Below are 16,002 nucleotides of genomic sequence, written 5' to 3' on the forward strand. Positions count from 1 at the left end.
AAGGAAAATTAAATTATTTACTTTTCCTCCCAACCATTATTGATCTCAAGTGGGTTAGGATTTAATCCTAGCAAGTTTCAGCTTCAAAGAGGCCACACAAGCAAAGAGTTTGCATAGGGGAGCCACACGTGTGACGGAAAGGAGAGATTCAGGCTGCACGTGCGAGGGTCACAGCAGGCAGGCCATGCGTGTGATGGCTGGGAGAGTGTGAGGCCGCACGTGTAAGTGAGTACCAGCTTTTAGAGCGCTGCACAAGTGGAGAGAGGCCAGCAAATGTGCAGATCAGGTTTTCTCAGGAGCTGATAAGCCAGTTTCTAAATTGCTGTAAATTTTCCAGTGTTTTCTCTGTGGGCCATTTTCTCAGTTAGAAAACCCTCATTTTTCAAATAATAAAACTGAAGAGTAAATGGAGGGTTGATTGCTGTGTGAAATATTTTCTCTGTGTGCGCTTCAGCTATTTAATTTTCTGTTAAAAATCCCAAAGTGGTTTACATTCAATAAGTGCAGAAATATTTTCTGGGTATAAAAAATTGCTACGTATTGAAACCAGATCTGGAATTACAAAATCAACAAAAAATAATACCATATAATTTACTATTTTGGGACCATTAATGAACCAGAGAAGTGCACCTCACTGGCGATCGGTTTAGTTCGCCTTTGTCCCATGCATCATGCAGTACACTTTAGTGCTATTCATGGAAAGAGGAGACGACACTACTTTAAGAGATTCCTGTTTGACTCCTACTTGACCGATGCATGTATAAAAGGAGGTTATTCTGAGATGTCCAATTCAGTTCAGTATTATCTTTTCCATTCTAGTTCAGTTAAACTTCAGCCACTTCAGTTCAATTCAGTGATATACAAAGAAAGAGGAAGGTGCTCTATCTATGGGCTCATCTGAGTTGCTTTATGTGATGTCTCTTTTCAATCCATAGAAGCATGAAAGGGATGGAATCATAGCCTAACTGGATCCCTTGAGCTATTGACAGAAAATAAAGGGGTCACCAGAATAAGATGAATAATATTTAAATAAAGGTGGTAAAAGTCACTTTAGGAAAAATAAAGTGACCCATGGTTTTTGTTTACCACCCATGGTTTTCGAAGGAGAAAAATATTATTAAAAGGAGAAGAAGGCTCAAGGAAAGGCATGAGAAGAATTATTAGTGAATTTTCAGAGAGCTCAAGTAGTTTATTGTGAAAGGGAGAAACCCTTGTTCCTTCTCGGTTTCAGTGCTGAGATATACCTAGCTAGTGGCGATCGGTTTCGGTGGTTGTAAAGGCACCCTAGCTGATCATTTATTTTTCAAGAGATCAACTCTAGGAGGAGGAGGATGCATTTCCATTAGGAAGAGATCAACTTATTGCCTATCCTAGAAGCCAAGTTTGTGATATTTGTAAAGCCGAGTTACACATTTGCTGAAGACAAATTCATGGTGCTTCAGGGGGGTGAGTTGATTGAATTTACAGTGGAAAATAATCATACCCTTCAGGACTGAATTATTGTTGCATTTGCCGGAATTATTGAGGATCAATTTGCAGGTTGAATAGCTAAGCAAATTGCTGTCGAACGAGTTGTTGGTAAATTAATTGCCATTCCTGGAGGCCAAGCCAGCAAACTTCTTGGAGGCCGAATTGCCTTTCTCACTAGAGCCGCATTATTTATCAGCTGAGAATCAAATTGCCCAGTTGTCAGAGATCAAAATAGTGTCCTCAAAGGATGGCCGAATTGATTTCAAATTGTGGGTTGAGTTTCTCTTTCAGGGAGGGTCGCGTACCAGTTTCTTTTAAGGGTTAAATCACCCCATCAAGGAGGGCTGAAATTGCCTGTAGCTAGGGGCCGAAATATTCAGTTGATAAGCCGAATTGTCAAGGAGATCAGGTGCCAGCCTTTCAAAAGTTAATTTCCCAGAGTTTACTTCAAAAAATTTATGTAAATTTCCTCTGAAGAATTTGATAAATAAAATATTGTCGGAGCTGCAGCATTCATTTAACTTATGGGTTTTACATTATTTAATTTGTTGGTAATTTCTATGGTGTGAATTTGTGTCTTTGGAATGGAAATCCATGCATAATTTTCTGAAGTAAATTCCCTAATATCTTAACGAAAATAATACCAAGGGATATTACAAATGGTATCAGAACTGAGCATCCTGTCAGCCTGAAAGGGTTACCACAGTTGATGATTCTAGGGGATCGATGGTATATAACTTACAGAAAGAAAAAGAAGGAAAAGGAGAATCCTCACTTAGAGTGAGAGGAAGGAAAAATTGGGGATTGCGAGGAACAACCTTCGGAAAGCTTCAGACAGATGTTGAATGATTTAGCCAAAGGCCAACAGGAGATATTCCAAGAGATATTGTTAATTTTAGATAACAATTGTATGTTCTATGCTTAGCACAATTTACTTCAATGTTCTTTAGTAGCCCAATAACAAAATCCAATTATTTCCAGCAGCAACCACATCAACCATTAATCACATTGACAGTGAATGCAGATAAAACATAAAAACAAATGCAGAAGACAAGCCAAGACAAGAGGACACCAGATTTGGCGGATGCCAAGGAAAAACCCCAATGTGGGGAAAACCATTTGATCAAATCTTCCTATTATTATTCAATAGTTCAGGAGAGAGAGAGAGTACAAAAGTCAAATAGACTAGCCCAATGCAAAGTCAAATCAGCCCTGTCAAATTCTGTAGTCAACTGGAGTCAAACTTCAGCCCTAACAAAAAAGTCAACACTGGTCAAAACAACAGTCAAAACACCTCCTTTGAAGCTCAATCAAAGGCAATCCAATTCGGCCTCCAGCAAAGGTCAAAGTCAACCCAAAACAGTCCCAACAACTCTAGTCAAACTCGGTCAAACAGAAGTCAACCTTGTGACCAAACAGGCCTGCGATCAACGCAGGTCAAGCAGTCCCAAATTCCTCAATTTCTGTGCCAGATAATGCAGCCCACAGAAACCGAAATTCTGCCCTCAAACCACAGTCAAATTTGGTCAAAACAGCCTTGTTCAACGCTGGTCAAACAGTTTGAAATTCGGTTTTGTTTTAGCCCAGAAATTTTGTCCTCCTAGCCGCACGTGTGTGAGAGAGAGAGATGATGCCCAAGCTGTACGAACCAATCTGATGAAGAGAGAGAAGAATGTGTGAGTGAATGATGTCCAAATGAGGTGTGAGGTCTCTTCTATTTATACACTTTGTTGTGGGTGAAGAGACACATCCATTGGGCTTCTTGAGCCTACATTAAGCTGAGGCCGACCTGAACAATTTGCACATGTGAGGGAATAAATTCAAAATCACACTTCTGCTTGTTCGAATGAGATGATCTTTATATCAATCTTGGACCTCTCGAAAAGAGGAATCCAATGCAATCTAATCTCCATCAAATGAGTTGTCCCAAGATGGAATTTGGCCCTAGTTGCTAATTTTAACAGATATCCAGTGGATGGCACAAGATGACCCAAGTGTTAGCCAGAGGAAAAAACAAGGTGGCCCAGATGATAAACAAAGGACAGAACAAGGTGGCCCAAAGGATAACCAAAGGACAGCATGAGATGGCCCAGACCCTGGAAGATGTTGCTCAATCAATGGCCAACCTTTATGGAAGTCAACCCAATAATGAGGCAAAAGATTCATACAGAAATTACAGCTTGTTCGGAGGAGATGATAATTACCACGCTAAAGCTGGTAATTCCTCCAATCCAATTCCACTGCTTAAAAAAGCTTCGTCAAGGCCACTAATGCTCAGATTCTTGGAGGAACCCGCAAAGGCGAGATGAAAATTTCTTGGACTACATGAGGGAGTACCAGGCAATGGGAGCAGAGTTCTAGGCCCAAATGTCACTCCAGGATTATTGCGCTATCAAGCATAGGAGTAAATCAAGAGATCACAACAAGTGGTGGATGAACAATGATGTGCCAAAGAAGGCAAGGAAAATAAATATACCAACTTTCAGTGGGACTTCTGGTGGCACAGCTAGAGCATGGGTACAGAAGTTGGATACATATTTCCAGCTTAATCCCATGAGGGAGTCAGAGGCAATCCAGTATGCCACACTACATTTGGAGGGTAAAGCACATTAATAGTGGGGTATCAGTGATCACGACTTGTCCACACTCGAGCACGCCAACATCACCTCCTATTTGGAGTTTATTGATAGATTAATCCAAAGATTTGATAAGAAGAATCCAGAGTTGCATTTCATAGATCTAGCACAACTTAAGCAGACAAGAAGCCTAGGCAGCGACTCATGAAGTTCCAAAGATTAGCAGTGATGGTCCCAAATATATCCCAAGATCGGTTGGTGATGTTATTCTTGGAGGACCTAAGCGATCCATTGCACAATTGGGTGAAGGATTTTAAGCCTAATACACTTCAAGACACTATTGCCAAAACCAAGGATATGGAAGATGCAATGCCCAAGAAGGCACCAGCTAAATTCATTCCCCCACAGAAGAATAAGGAGAAAAAGCCCTAGCAAGGGAAGAATCAGGTGGAAGAAACCAGAGACGAATTAAGAAGAAAAAAAGCTTTGTTACAACTGCAAAGAACCTTGGGTCCTAGGAGACAGATGCATGGCCAAAGCAAAGGTTCACTACATAGAGGTGATGTTGGACAATGAACAGGAGGAAGAACAAGTAACAACACAAGAGCATGAGCTAGGCAACAACAATCGTGATGAAGAGCCACTAAAAAGAAAATTTATTGGGGCTACTATAGCCAAGCTCTCATGTGTCCCCAAATACAACACCTTTAGAGTAAGGGGAGTCATACAAGGGCAACAGTTTATGGTCCTCATCGATGGAGGATCCACTCATAATTTTATAGATGCATCCTTGGTCGCTAGGAGGCATTTGGCTACAAAAGAGTTCAAGGGTTTTGATGTAGAAGTGGCTGGAGGACGAAGGATGGATTGTTTGAGAATGTTCCTCGAAAGGAAGTTGAAGATGGGAAATTACACCCTAGTGGATGATTTCTATGTGGTAGAGCTTGTTGATACAAACATGGTGCTAGGGGTATAATGGCTCATTTCCATAGGGAGGCATTGGAATGATTATCGTACCATGGAAATGGAATGGGTCACACCAGAAGGACAAAAGGACACCAAAATGACCACTAATGCTCCAAAGGTAGTCACAACTAAGAAGATGGAAGCTATCTTTTCCCATGGAGACCTAGCATGGGTAGCGCAGTGCATGATAATGTAGCAAAAGACAACAAATGGGGATCAGGATTACTCAACAGATATCCAGGCCTTCTTGAATAAACAACAGAGGATTTTCGAAGTTATTCCTCCCGGCAGACCACCAAACAGGGGTTTTGAGCACACTACAGAAGTAGAGGAGGGGTCCAAGCACTCCAAGAGATAAAAGGAGGAGATTGAGAAGACCATTAAGGAACTATTGGATATGGGACACATAAGGGCAAGCACAAGTCCATTCGCATCCTCTGCAGTATTAGTTAATAGGAAAGATGGCACGATAAGGATGTGCATCGACTATAGAGCCCTCAACAAGAAGACGATTAAAAACAAGTACCCAATACCAAGGATTGATGAGCTCTTGGATGAACTACATGGAGCAGTGTACTTCTCCAAAATCGATTTGAAGTCGGGTTATCATCATATCAGGGTTCGAGAGCAGGACATACAGAAGACAACTTTCCAATGCCACTATGGACATTATGAATTTCTCATCATGCCATTTGGGCTAACGAATGCACTAGCTACCTTCCAATCATGTATAAATCATATATTCAAGAGGCAATTGCGAAAGTTTTTGCTAGTTTTCTTTGATGATCTTCTCATTTATAGCAAGACCTGGGAGGAGCACTTGAGGCACTTGGACGAGGTGTTGAGCATATTGGAGGAGCAATAATTCTTTGCCAAGGAGTCCAAAGGCGAATTTAGAATGACGAAGATTTTATATCTTGGGCACATCATTAGCGTAGGAGGAGTGCAAATACACCAGGAGAAGGTTTGAGATATCATCGAGTGGCCAACACCCAAGAAGCTCATGAAATTGAGAGGATTCATGGGGATATGCAATTATTATCATCAATTCGTTATGGGTTATTCTCATATGGTGGCACCCCTGACAGATTTGACGAAAAAAGGGGTTTCTATATGGACAAAAGAAGCGCAACGCACTTTTGAAATGTGTAAGGAGGTAATGAGTTCTTGTTCCATTCTCGCACTTCCAAATTTCTCATGACCTTTTGTTTTAGAGTGTGACGCCTCAGGGGAAGGCATAGGAGCAGTATTGATGCAGGATGGGCATCCAATCGCTTTCAAAAGGTATAGGAGCAATGTTGATGCTGGAGAGGCTCTCCTCCATATATGACAAGGAGACGTTGGTCATAATGCATGCATTCGCAAAGTTCAAACAGTACGTGATGGGAGGAAGATTCGTGGTCAAAATAGATCGGAATAGCATGAGATACTTTCTAGAGCAAAAAGATCTCAATGAGAGGCAACAAAAATGGGTTAGCAGAAATTAGAATTCAAGCCTATGATTTTCACATCGAGTATGTGAAGGGGAAGAGAATGTGGTGGTTGATGCTCTCCCTAGATGTCGATAGCTTACTCTCTCATGGAGATCAGTGGTGATTGAAGGGCACTCCTATTAGTGCAATACTCATAGAATAAGTTTACATGTAAGTTGATGGATGGAATAATAGAGGATGACAAGTACAGGGTCGTCAACAACATTATCTATTACAAAGGAAGGATATTCTTGGTCCCTGAGTCACAACTCAAGGAGAGGATCATGAGGGCCATGCATGACTCACCCCTAGCCAGACACTAAGGGTTCTTGAAAACATACAGAAATTTGTGTGTAGAGGCCTCAAGGGGGATGTTTAGAGACATGTAGTTGAATGCACCATCTACCAGTAGCATAAAACAAAGAAGACACATCCAGTGGGAGCACTACAACCACTACCGATCCCAGATCAAAAATGGGGGAGCATTTCTATCGATTTCATCACAGCGCTTCTGCAGGTACAAGGGAAGGATTGCCTCTTCAAGATGGTAGATAGATTAACAAAAAATTTCCCGTTTCATGGAGATATCCTCCGACTACTCAGCAACATAGCTGGCAAAGACATTCTTTCAGTAGGTGTTCAAATTGCGTGGGGTCCACAAGCACATTGTTAGTGACAGAGATAGCAGATTCCTCAATGCATTTTGGCAGGAGCTATTTAGATTAGCCAACATGGAGCTAACCACAAGCACCAATTATCACTCGCAGACAAATGGCTAGATAGAAAAGGTCAACAAGTGGGTGGAAGGATACTTAAGGAACTATGTGGCAGGGCAACAGAAGACTTGGATCAGGTGGTTGCACTTGGGTGAATATTGTTATAACACCACCTACCACATGTCTATCGGGATGACTCCTTTCAAGGCACTATATGGGTATGATGCTCCCACATTCTTAGAGATGGCACTAGGAGACAACAGGGCACCAATGGCCAAGGATTGGTTGCAGGAGAGTCAAGATATTCTTAGAATCCTCAAGGAGAACCTACAAGTAGCCCAAAATCAGCAAAAGATGTATGCAAATCACCATAGGGTGGAGCGCAGTTTCTAGGAGGGGGATCTTGTTTTCCTAAGACTTCAACCATATAGGTAATCATCCTTGAAGAAAAGTGGTTCGAAAAGTGGTTCTGAGAAATTGAAACCACAATTCTATGGGCCTTACAAGGTGATTAGGAAGATTGGGGAGGTTGCTTATGAATTAGAATTGTCAGAAGACAGCAAGATCCACAATGTTTTCCATGTATCTTGCCTTAAAAAGGTACTTGGACAACAAATTAAGGCAACAGTGAAGCTTCCACCACTAGACGAGGAAGGACAATTGGTCCTCATTCCAAATGAGGTCATGGACAGTAGGAAGAAGAAGTTGAGTAGAGTCATCCGAGAGTATTTAATTCGATGAAAGGGTTTGCTAGTAGAAGATGCTACATAAGAAGGTGAGTAGGTGTTGTAGGTGCTTGAGGACAAGCAAACTCAGGAAGGGTGAACAGTGACGTCCCTTTTTGATCCATAAAAACATGAAAGACATGGAGTCATAACCTAACTGGATCCCATGGGATATTGATAGAAAATAAAGGGGTCACCAAAATAAAATAAATATTATTTAAATAAATGTGGTAAAAATCACTTCAGGAAAAATAAAGTGACCCATGGTTTTTGTTTACCAGCCATGGCTTTTGGAGGAGGAAATTATTATTAAAAATAGAAGAAGGCTCAAGGCAAGGCATGTGAAGAACTATTAGTGAATTGTCAAAGAACTCGAGTAGCTTATTGTGAAAAGGAGAAACCCTCGTTACTTCCCAATTTCAGTGTTGAGATATACACCCTAGCTCATTGCAATCAATTTCGGTGGTTGTAAAGCCACCCTAGCTAATCATTCCTTTTGCAGGAGATCAACTCTACAAGGAGGACACATTTCCATCAGGAAGAGACCAATTTATTGCATATCCTGGAAGCCGCGTTTGTGGTATTTTCAGGGATGAGTTACACATTTGCTGAAGACAAATTCGTGGTGCTTCAGGGGGTGAGTTGCTTGAATTTACAGCAGAAGATAATCATATCCTTCAGGGCCGAATTTTCCAGAATTATTAGGATCAATTTGCAGGGTGAATAGCTGAGCAAATTGTTGTGGAACGAGTTGCTGACAAATTAATTGTCAATCCTGGAGACCAAGCCAGCAAACTTCTTCGAGGCCAAAATGCCTTTCTCACTAGGGCTGCATTATTTATCAACTGAGAATCAAATTGCCCAGTTGTCAGGGATTGAAATAGTGTCTTCAAAGGAGGGCCAAGTTGATTTAAAATTGCAGGCAAAGTTGCTCTTTCAAGGAGGGCCGCATGCCAGTTGCTTTAAAGGGCCAAATCACCCCATCAAGGAGGGTTGACATTGACTATAGCTGGGGGCCGAAATATTCAGTTGATAGGACGAATTGTCAAGTACATCAAGTGCCATCATTTCAAAAGTTAATTTCCCAGGTTTTACTTCAAAGTTTATGTAAATTTTCTCCTAAGAATTCCATAAATAAAATATTGCCAGAACTGCAGCATTCATTTAATTTCTGGGTTTTACATTATTTAATTTGCTGGTAATTTCCATGGTGTGAATTTGTGAAATTTTTATGGTGTCTTTGGAATGGAAATTCATGGCATAATTTTCTGAAGTAAATTCCCTAATATCTTAGCAAAAATAATACCAAGGGATATTACACTTTATCTATTTGACATGCATTTCTCCAGTGGACAGCTGGGCACATCACTTGAGCTCTATCCTAGACAGTTTCTTTTGGTTTATTCCAGGTAAGTCAACCATATTCTCCAACTTGACTGAACACACCCTATCCATGGGCTTTGCATGCATCACTTGCGGGACGGTCAAGGAGGACATGCTCCAATCTTTCATCTCCTGATCCAAGTCAACTAGGCTGCACCACTCGGGGTGAGAAGGTCTATTTAATGGAGTTAATGTTGGGAGAAGGTTTCGATAAATTTCTATCTTGTATCTTTTCCTCCATCTTTCCATTTCTCTCCTCCACTACTCCTTTGCACGTGAAATTATTAGTTTGGAACAGTGCACATATGCTGAATTGGTCTGTGATTGATTGCTGCTACATGGATGAATTCTCTAGCAGCAATTAAATTTGTTCTTGGAGAACATTGTGCATGCCCTTTCATGGAGCTGATTTGCCTTGATAGTAATTAATTTGACATTGCTTTTGCATCTTATTTCCAATTGCTAATGAAAACAAGTCCTTTTGACAGTGAACTAATACTTATATCTGCTGGGAAATCTAGTTTGTGTTTTACTTCAGATTGTTTCAAAGTTAGATGCAAGTGTATTTTCAGACAGATAAGATTTGAACACAGTTGTTCGTCTTGCTGATTTTCTTTCTTGACTCAATTTCTATTAAGGCACCTGGTCTGATTGTACCTGCTAAGTTTTAAAAGCTTAATCATTCTTTAGTATATATAAAGATAAAATCTGTAGTGTATAGAGCACTGGCTGTAAAGATCTGCAATACCCACAAGCAGAACTGCAGTCCTTTCAACTGATTCTGGAGGTCCATGTCAAGTTTCAAGCTTTGGAGGCATAAAAATCAGCAAGAACAAGTCATATCTGAATTGTTTTGACTGAAGAATTGTGATTTCCAGATCTGATTTCGTAAAGGGAAAACCCCATGGAGTTGGCATGAGCCAATCAAAAGTGACTGTGATTAGGCAACAGCATATATTCCTTGTGAGTTGCAAGTTATCCAGATAAATTGGATCACTTTTATCCAAGGGATTTTCAGGGGATTCACAATCACTCACAACTTCCTCCACAAGAACTAGCATAACAACTCAATTATTTTCCTTACCCAGTCAAACATTTCCAAATCAGGATTGCTAATGAGGAAAACATATCTTCTGGAAGAAAAGACCACATTGTCTACTTAGTCATGGGGCATATGAGCTAGCAACAAATATGTTGGCAATAACCATGGGGGGAGTAGATGCGGTCTTCGGAATACAATGGCTCCTAACATTAGACACTTTTGCTATGAACCTGTGAAAGAGCAACGAATATGCTTCGATACCCATGGGGGAAATGCTTGCGGTCTTGGGAGTACAATCGCTCAAAATATTGGGCACTTTTGCTATGAATATGTGCAGACTCTTCATTTAATTCAAGTCAGCTGAGAAGCACAACCAATTCAATGGGATCAGCACCCACAAATCACTAGCACCCACTAAATCAAAAAATTACAAAAGGGACAGAAGTGGCACCACTACTATTGCAAGGTGCTATGCTATTCACACAAACGAAGAACCTAACTATGAGGAACCAAAGGTACAAGATGCCATTCAATGACATCATGAAGTATTTGATGAACCAAAAGAGTTTCCACCCAATAAAGAAGTGGATCACCCCATAGACCTCATTTCCCACAGCAATCCACCAAATATCAAAACCTACAGGTACCCTTACCAATGGAAGACAAAAATTGAAAGGCTAATTAGCACATGTTAAATGAAAGAACGATATATGCTGGAACCCTTACTCGGCACGTGTGATCTTGGTCAAGAAAAAGAATGGATATGTATTATGAACCACCAAGCACTAAGGTCTATTTTCTAAACAGCTGCAGAGTTCAAGCAATTTCAGATTTTGAACCAACTGGGGAAGTGACAAATACATAAAGTTACCCACCACTTCCAAGATTCACAAAGTTTCCCATGTTTCCTGTCTAAAGAAGGTAGTAAGTCGGTCAGAATATCAACATGCAAACAAAGCTACCTGAGTTTCATAAAGAGTGTTGAATGTCAATGTAACCAGAAAGAATTCTGGACATTTGCAAAAAGCATTTTCAATCCAAGTAGGTCAAGGAATACCTCATCAAATGGAAGTGTTATCCAAGTCCACCAAAAATTTGAGTGCAAAGACTTTTTGAAGAGTATGCTTTGTACCTTACCATGGCCTAAGGTATTAAGAAAGGCTGACTCTTTCTATGTATCCTAATGAGGTGATAATGGTAGTTGTCTCTTGATTAGGTGGTTGTCCTAATTAGGTACTCGTGTCTATATTATGTGATAAGAGCCCTATTTATGTGATAATGTTAGGTATATAATAATTATGTTATAATACCTATGACATTAATTATGGCAGAATGTTGGTAAGGCTCATAAGCCTATAAATAAAGGGAGAAACTCCAACATAAAGCATCCATGCAGATGTTGTGGCACTTGGCATTGTATCAGAGATTACCCTCTCTTGAATAGGGTTTGGGATTCTAATACAATATTCCCTCCATCGTGTGTTCTACTGATTCTCCATCATATCTTGATATTGCATTTTGACATTTGCTTTTGGAGGGCCAAGTGGTCAACCTGGCACCAAGGTTCCTCACAGCCTTCCTGTCTCTCTTTGAGACTGCAAAAGATATAAGCTAAACTAAAGTATAAAAACATATAAACTTTATGACTAACATGAGACAACATAATAAAAAAAGAAAAATAAGCTTACTAACCTCCAAGATATTTGCTGTTCTCAATAGATATCCTATGTGCATCAGCTATCCTGTATAAATAAAAAAACAAAAGCATTGATAAGTATGATACGCTTTTTACGGTAGCAAACCCTCAAAGTACCTTCAAGGATAATAACAGAGCATTACCTTAAATCAACAGTCCCAGGTGGTGCAACAGCATGAAGAGAACCCATATCTGTGGGCTCATAGTCTGGGTTCTGATCTTCCCGCCTTTCCTTGGCACGATCTCGGTACCTTGGCAGATCTGGCTCTTCTTGTTTTTCTTCCCTGTTAGGAAAACACAAAAAAAAATGATTCCCCTGAAATAATGTAGTTTACACAAATAAAATTAAAGACCCAACAAGAAGATACTTTTAATTTTTTTCACATTATTGATGATGAAAACTTGTAATAGTAGAAAATAATGCAATTTATAAAACTCAAGCAAAAACAATACAAAGCTGCACGATTTTGAATGATGGGCGAGGAAACAAATTAAAGCTTTTAAGATAAAACAAAAGAAAATAACAATAAAAATTACAAGTGTAAGTTGTAACTCCTGTTGACTTTAGAGAAATCTATTTGGTACCCAATGGAAAACTGTACACTGAAATAGAAAAATTCCGCAAACACTCTCATCACTTCAGAAAACAAAATATTAAATGTAAGATGTAAACTGTGCATTTAGCCTCAAAATGTTAGAATTCATAAAAGTTAAAAATTGAAATTAATCAACCTTCATTAAAGTTGAAGGAGAAATGCTTAGAATAAATAAATTCTGCACAGCACCCATACCCTCTCCTCACCTCCAACTCCTATAATATGGTGACTCTTGTAGGTTGTGCTTGATCCCTCCTATGTTTATAAAATGTCCCTAAACCAAGGTTGCACAGAGCAGGAGTAGGGAGCATCATTTTCCAAAAATCCTTAGGAGTGTGTGTGTGTTTGTGTGTCTATTACATTTGTATTCAAGAAAAAACATCCAAAATGCCAAATTAGTTGCAGAATATATGAAAACATGCATATTTGTACATCAATGAAGATAGAAATGGCATTCATAGTACATTAGTGATTAATTATTTGAGCATCAACCATCTAGATTCTAGCAAGTACAAACAAACAAACAAATTTTTAAGCCACATGAAAGAATGTAGACCATTAACTTATGGAATGAAATAGGTAACTCTAACAACTATCAACAATAAGATGAGCAAATAATTATGTTTACAAAATAGACCATCTGCACATTAAGTATGAAGACTGAAAGGTCCAGTCGCTCTGAACAATGAACTAAGCTAGTTGTTAAACATCTCTCTATAGAAGAAGTGTTCACCAACTGTGAAAGCACCCATGTCGCCACATATTGTTGCAATTTTTTTCATATATAGAGCAAGGGTGCTGCATATAAGAAAATAGTACCAAGTGCAATCAATCTCTGAACCAATAATACATCAACAAAGATGTACTATATGGCCTCTAGATTCCAAGAAAAATCATGCTACAACAAATACCTATGTATCATCAAAATCATTGCCTATATTGGGATTCTAATTGTCAATATCACCCTCTAAATATTAAAATAAGATAGAAAAAGATTAACATGTCAAATCGAGATTTTGCTTGAGTGATGGGTATATTTTTACTAGGGTTATGACAGAAGAGTACAACAATCGATGCCACCAACATCAAAGTACATAGAGGGCTTGGTGCTCTTGATTAAATGCTAGTTCCAAACCCCCATACATAACAGAATCCAATGGAAACATTGCAACCCCCAATCTTGATATCCTGAAAATTGTTAAGAAAGCTGAATTTTCAGTGCAATCTAAAATTCTACTTTCTCCATATGAAATCCAATGAGGTTGGAACCACTCTCAAACATCCTGAAACAATTAACGGTAGACAGAGGATTGCTTCTGAACAGAAGAAACAGGGAGGGTCTGTTGGGTCCCTATAATACTAGTGATTACCCCATTACTATTGTAGTTATACCCCTTATTTATATTGTTGTGCCCCTATTACCCCCATATTGTTATTTATGTGCCCCATAGAATCCCTCTATTGTTATTTTTGTGGCTTTATATTATTATTGTTAGGTCGGCTGGATTATATTGTGACTCCTTAGACTCCTATATATAGAAAGGAGGTTTTGTCATTTGAATCATCCAAGAATTGTTCATTTATGTAATGTAAAGGAGGTTGCCCCCTCGAAGAGGCTGAATTCTAAGGCGTTGATCTATCTTTTCTATCTTTTCTTGAGCTGGTTTCATAACATTTGGTATCAGAGCTTTGGATTCTAGGGTTTCGCTGCTCCAAACAGGTCATCGTGGAATTTTCGCTATAACTTTTTTTCTGTGACGTTTCAGAAGTCGCAAAAAAAACCCATTTGAGAAGAAATCGCGCTGAACCTTGGGTCCGAATTTCAGAGCTTTTCACGCGATATTTGCGGAGATATGATCTGAGGAAGTTGGTCTTTTTGCAGACTCCTGAATTACATTCAAAACAGGTGACCTGGGGAAAATCGTCATAACTTTCTCTCTGGGGATCGGATTGAAATTTCGTAAGAAGGTACAGAAAGAGGACGGACTGTAGTTTCTTGTATGTGAGTTTCAGATCCAAAGGTTGAAACAGTGACTCGTGGCACGTCGTACAAGTTCGCTCTACTGAACTAGTCTAAAAGCAAGTCACTGTGGGAGATTTCACATAACTCTTCCTTGGAGAATCCAATTTGGGTCAGACTTGTGGCATTGGAAAGAGGACACAGAGGGCTACTACAGATCACAAATTCAGAACTAGATGATTGGAAAGTACAGAGATACATCAGAGGCAATATCGAGCTCCTACAAAGTGAAAAAAGGTGTGTAGATTTTCTTAAATTTTTGCTTAAGCTTGGTTTGAAAATTTATTTTGAAGGAATTCAAAGGGCATAGTAGAGCATTATTATCGGTAACTGATGCCCCGAGGAAAGAAAATGCAAACACCTAGTAAGGAACCTGAAAGCTCTAGCATGACTCATGAAGAAGAGGAAGAAATGCTACATGATATATCAAAATTACAAGACCAAGTGCAACAACTGTCCCTTGCACAAAAAGGAACAGAATCTAAGATGGATGGTTTAAAGAAAGATGTAGAAGCTAAGATGGATTGTTTAAAGAAAGGCGTAGAAGCTAAGATGATTGACGTGGAAGCTAAGATGGATGATTTGAAGATAGATTTGAAGACAGACATGGATGAATTGAAGATAAATATGAATAAGTTGCTACAAGAAATGGTCACTAATGGTGAAAGGGTAGTAAAGGAAACTCATGATGAGAACAAAAGAAATGTTAATCATGATTCCATAGATGCTAATGTTGGATTGAAGAATCACCATATTCCAAAAATCGATATGAGGAAGTTTGATGGCAAGGATCCCGCCACATGGATATTACAGATGGAGCAATTCTTCGATCTCAATAATGTGCAAAACGCACAAAAGGTACGTATGGCAACTGTATATTTGGAACCAAATCAGTTTGTATGGTATCAATGGCTTTGTTCTCGTAAACAATTTATCACTTGGGCAATTTTTACGGAAGAATTGATAGCACATTATGAGGATACAAAAAGCAACACTTTTTTTAGCCAATTGATAAGTCTCAAACAAAAGGGTTCAATAATGGAGCACATTGAGGAGTTCCAAAAATTGAACATAAGGGTAAAAGATATTCCAGAGGAGCATAGGATTGATGTGTTCATAGGGTCTTTAAAGGATAATATCCAACATGATGTTCGCCTTTGGGAACCTGATTCATTAGAGAAGGCATTCAGGTTAGCAAGAAAAATGGAAAGCAAAATTATGGCAACTAGGAAGCATACCACTCACAACTATAAAGACGGAAGTGTTGTTGCCCCTAGTCTTCCACAACCTACAAGGTTGACACCACAACAATTGGAAGAAAAAAGAGCAAAAGGGCTTTG

The 16,002-nt window shown here is 39.3% G+C and overlaps 1 protein-coding gene across 1 annotated transcript in view; it reads right to left on the reverse strand.

The window, feature by feature from the left end:
* SMU2 (RED family protein) overlaps positions 1–16,002 on the reverse strand; it is a 104,928-nt gene that overhangs the window by 63,311 nt on the left and 25,615 nt on the right. Inside the window, exons 3-4 of the mRNA XM_089384181.1 lie at positions 12,190–12,330; positions 12,043–12,092 (exon numbers count right to left, since the gene is read on the reverse strand). Coding sequence (XP_089240307.1) covers positions 12,043–12,092; positions 12,190–12,330 — 191 coding nt within the window. The remainder of the gene's footprint in view (positions 1–12,042; positions 12,093–12,189; positions 12,331–16,002) is intronic.

The sequence above is a fragment of the Pinus tabuliformis genome, chromosome Q, assembly GCF_031772625.1.
Source record: "Pinus tabuliformis cultivar Carrire ecotype Pingquan chromosome Q, CPIR1, whole genome shotgun sequence".
Classification (NCBI taxonomy): Eukaryota; Viridiplantae; Streptophyta; class Pinopsida; order Pinales; family Pinaceae; genus Pinus; species Pinus tabuliformis.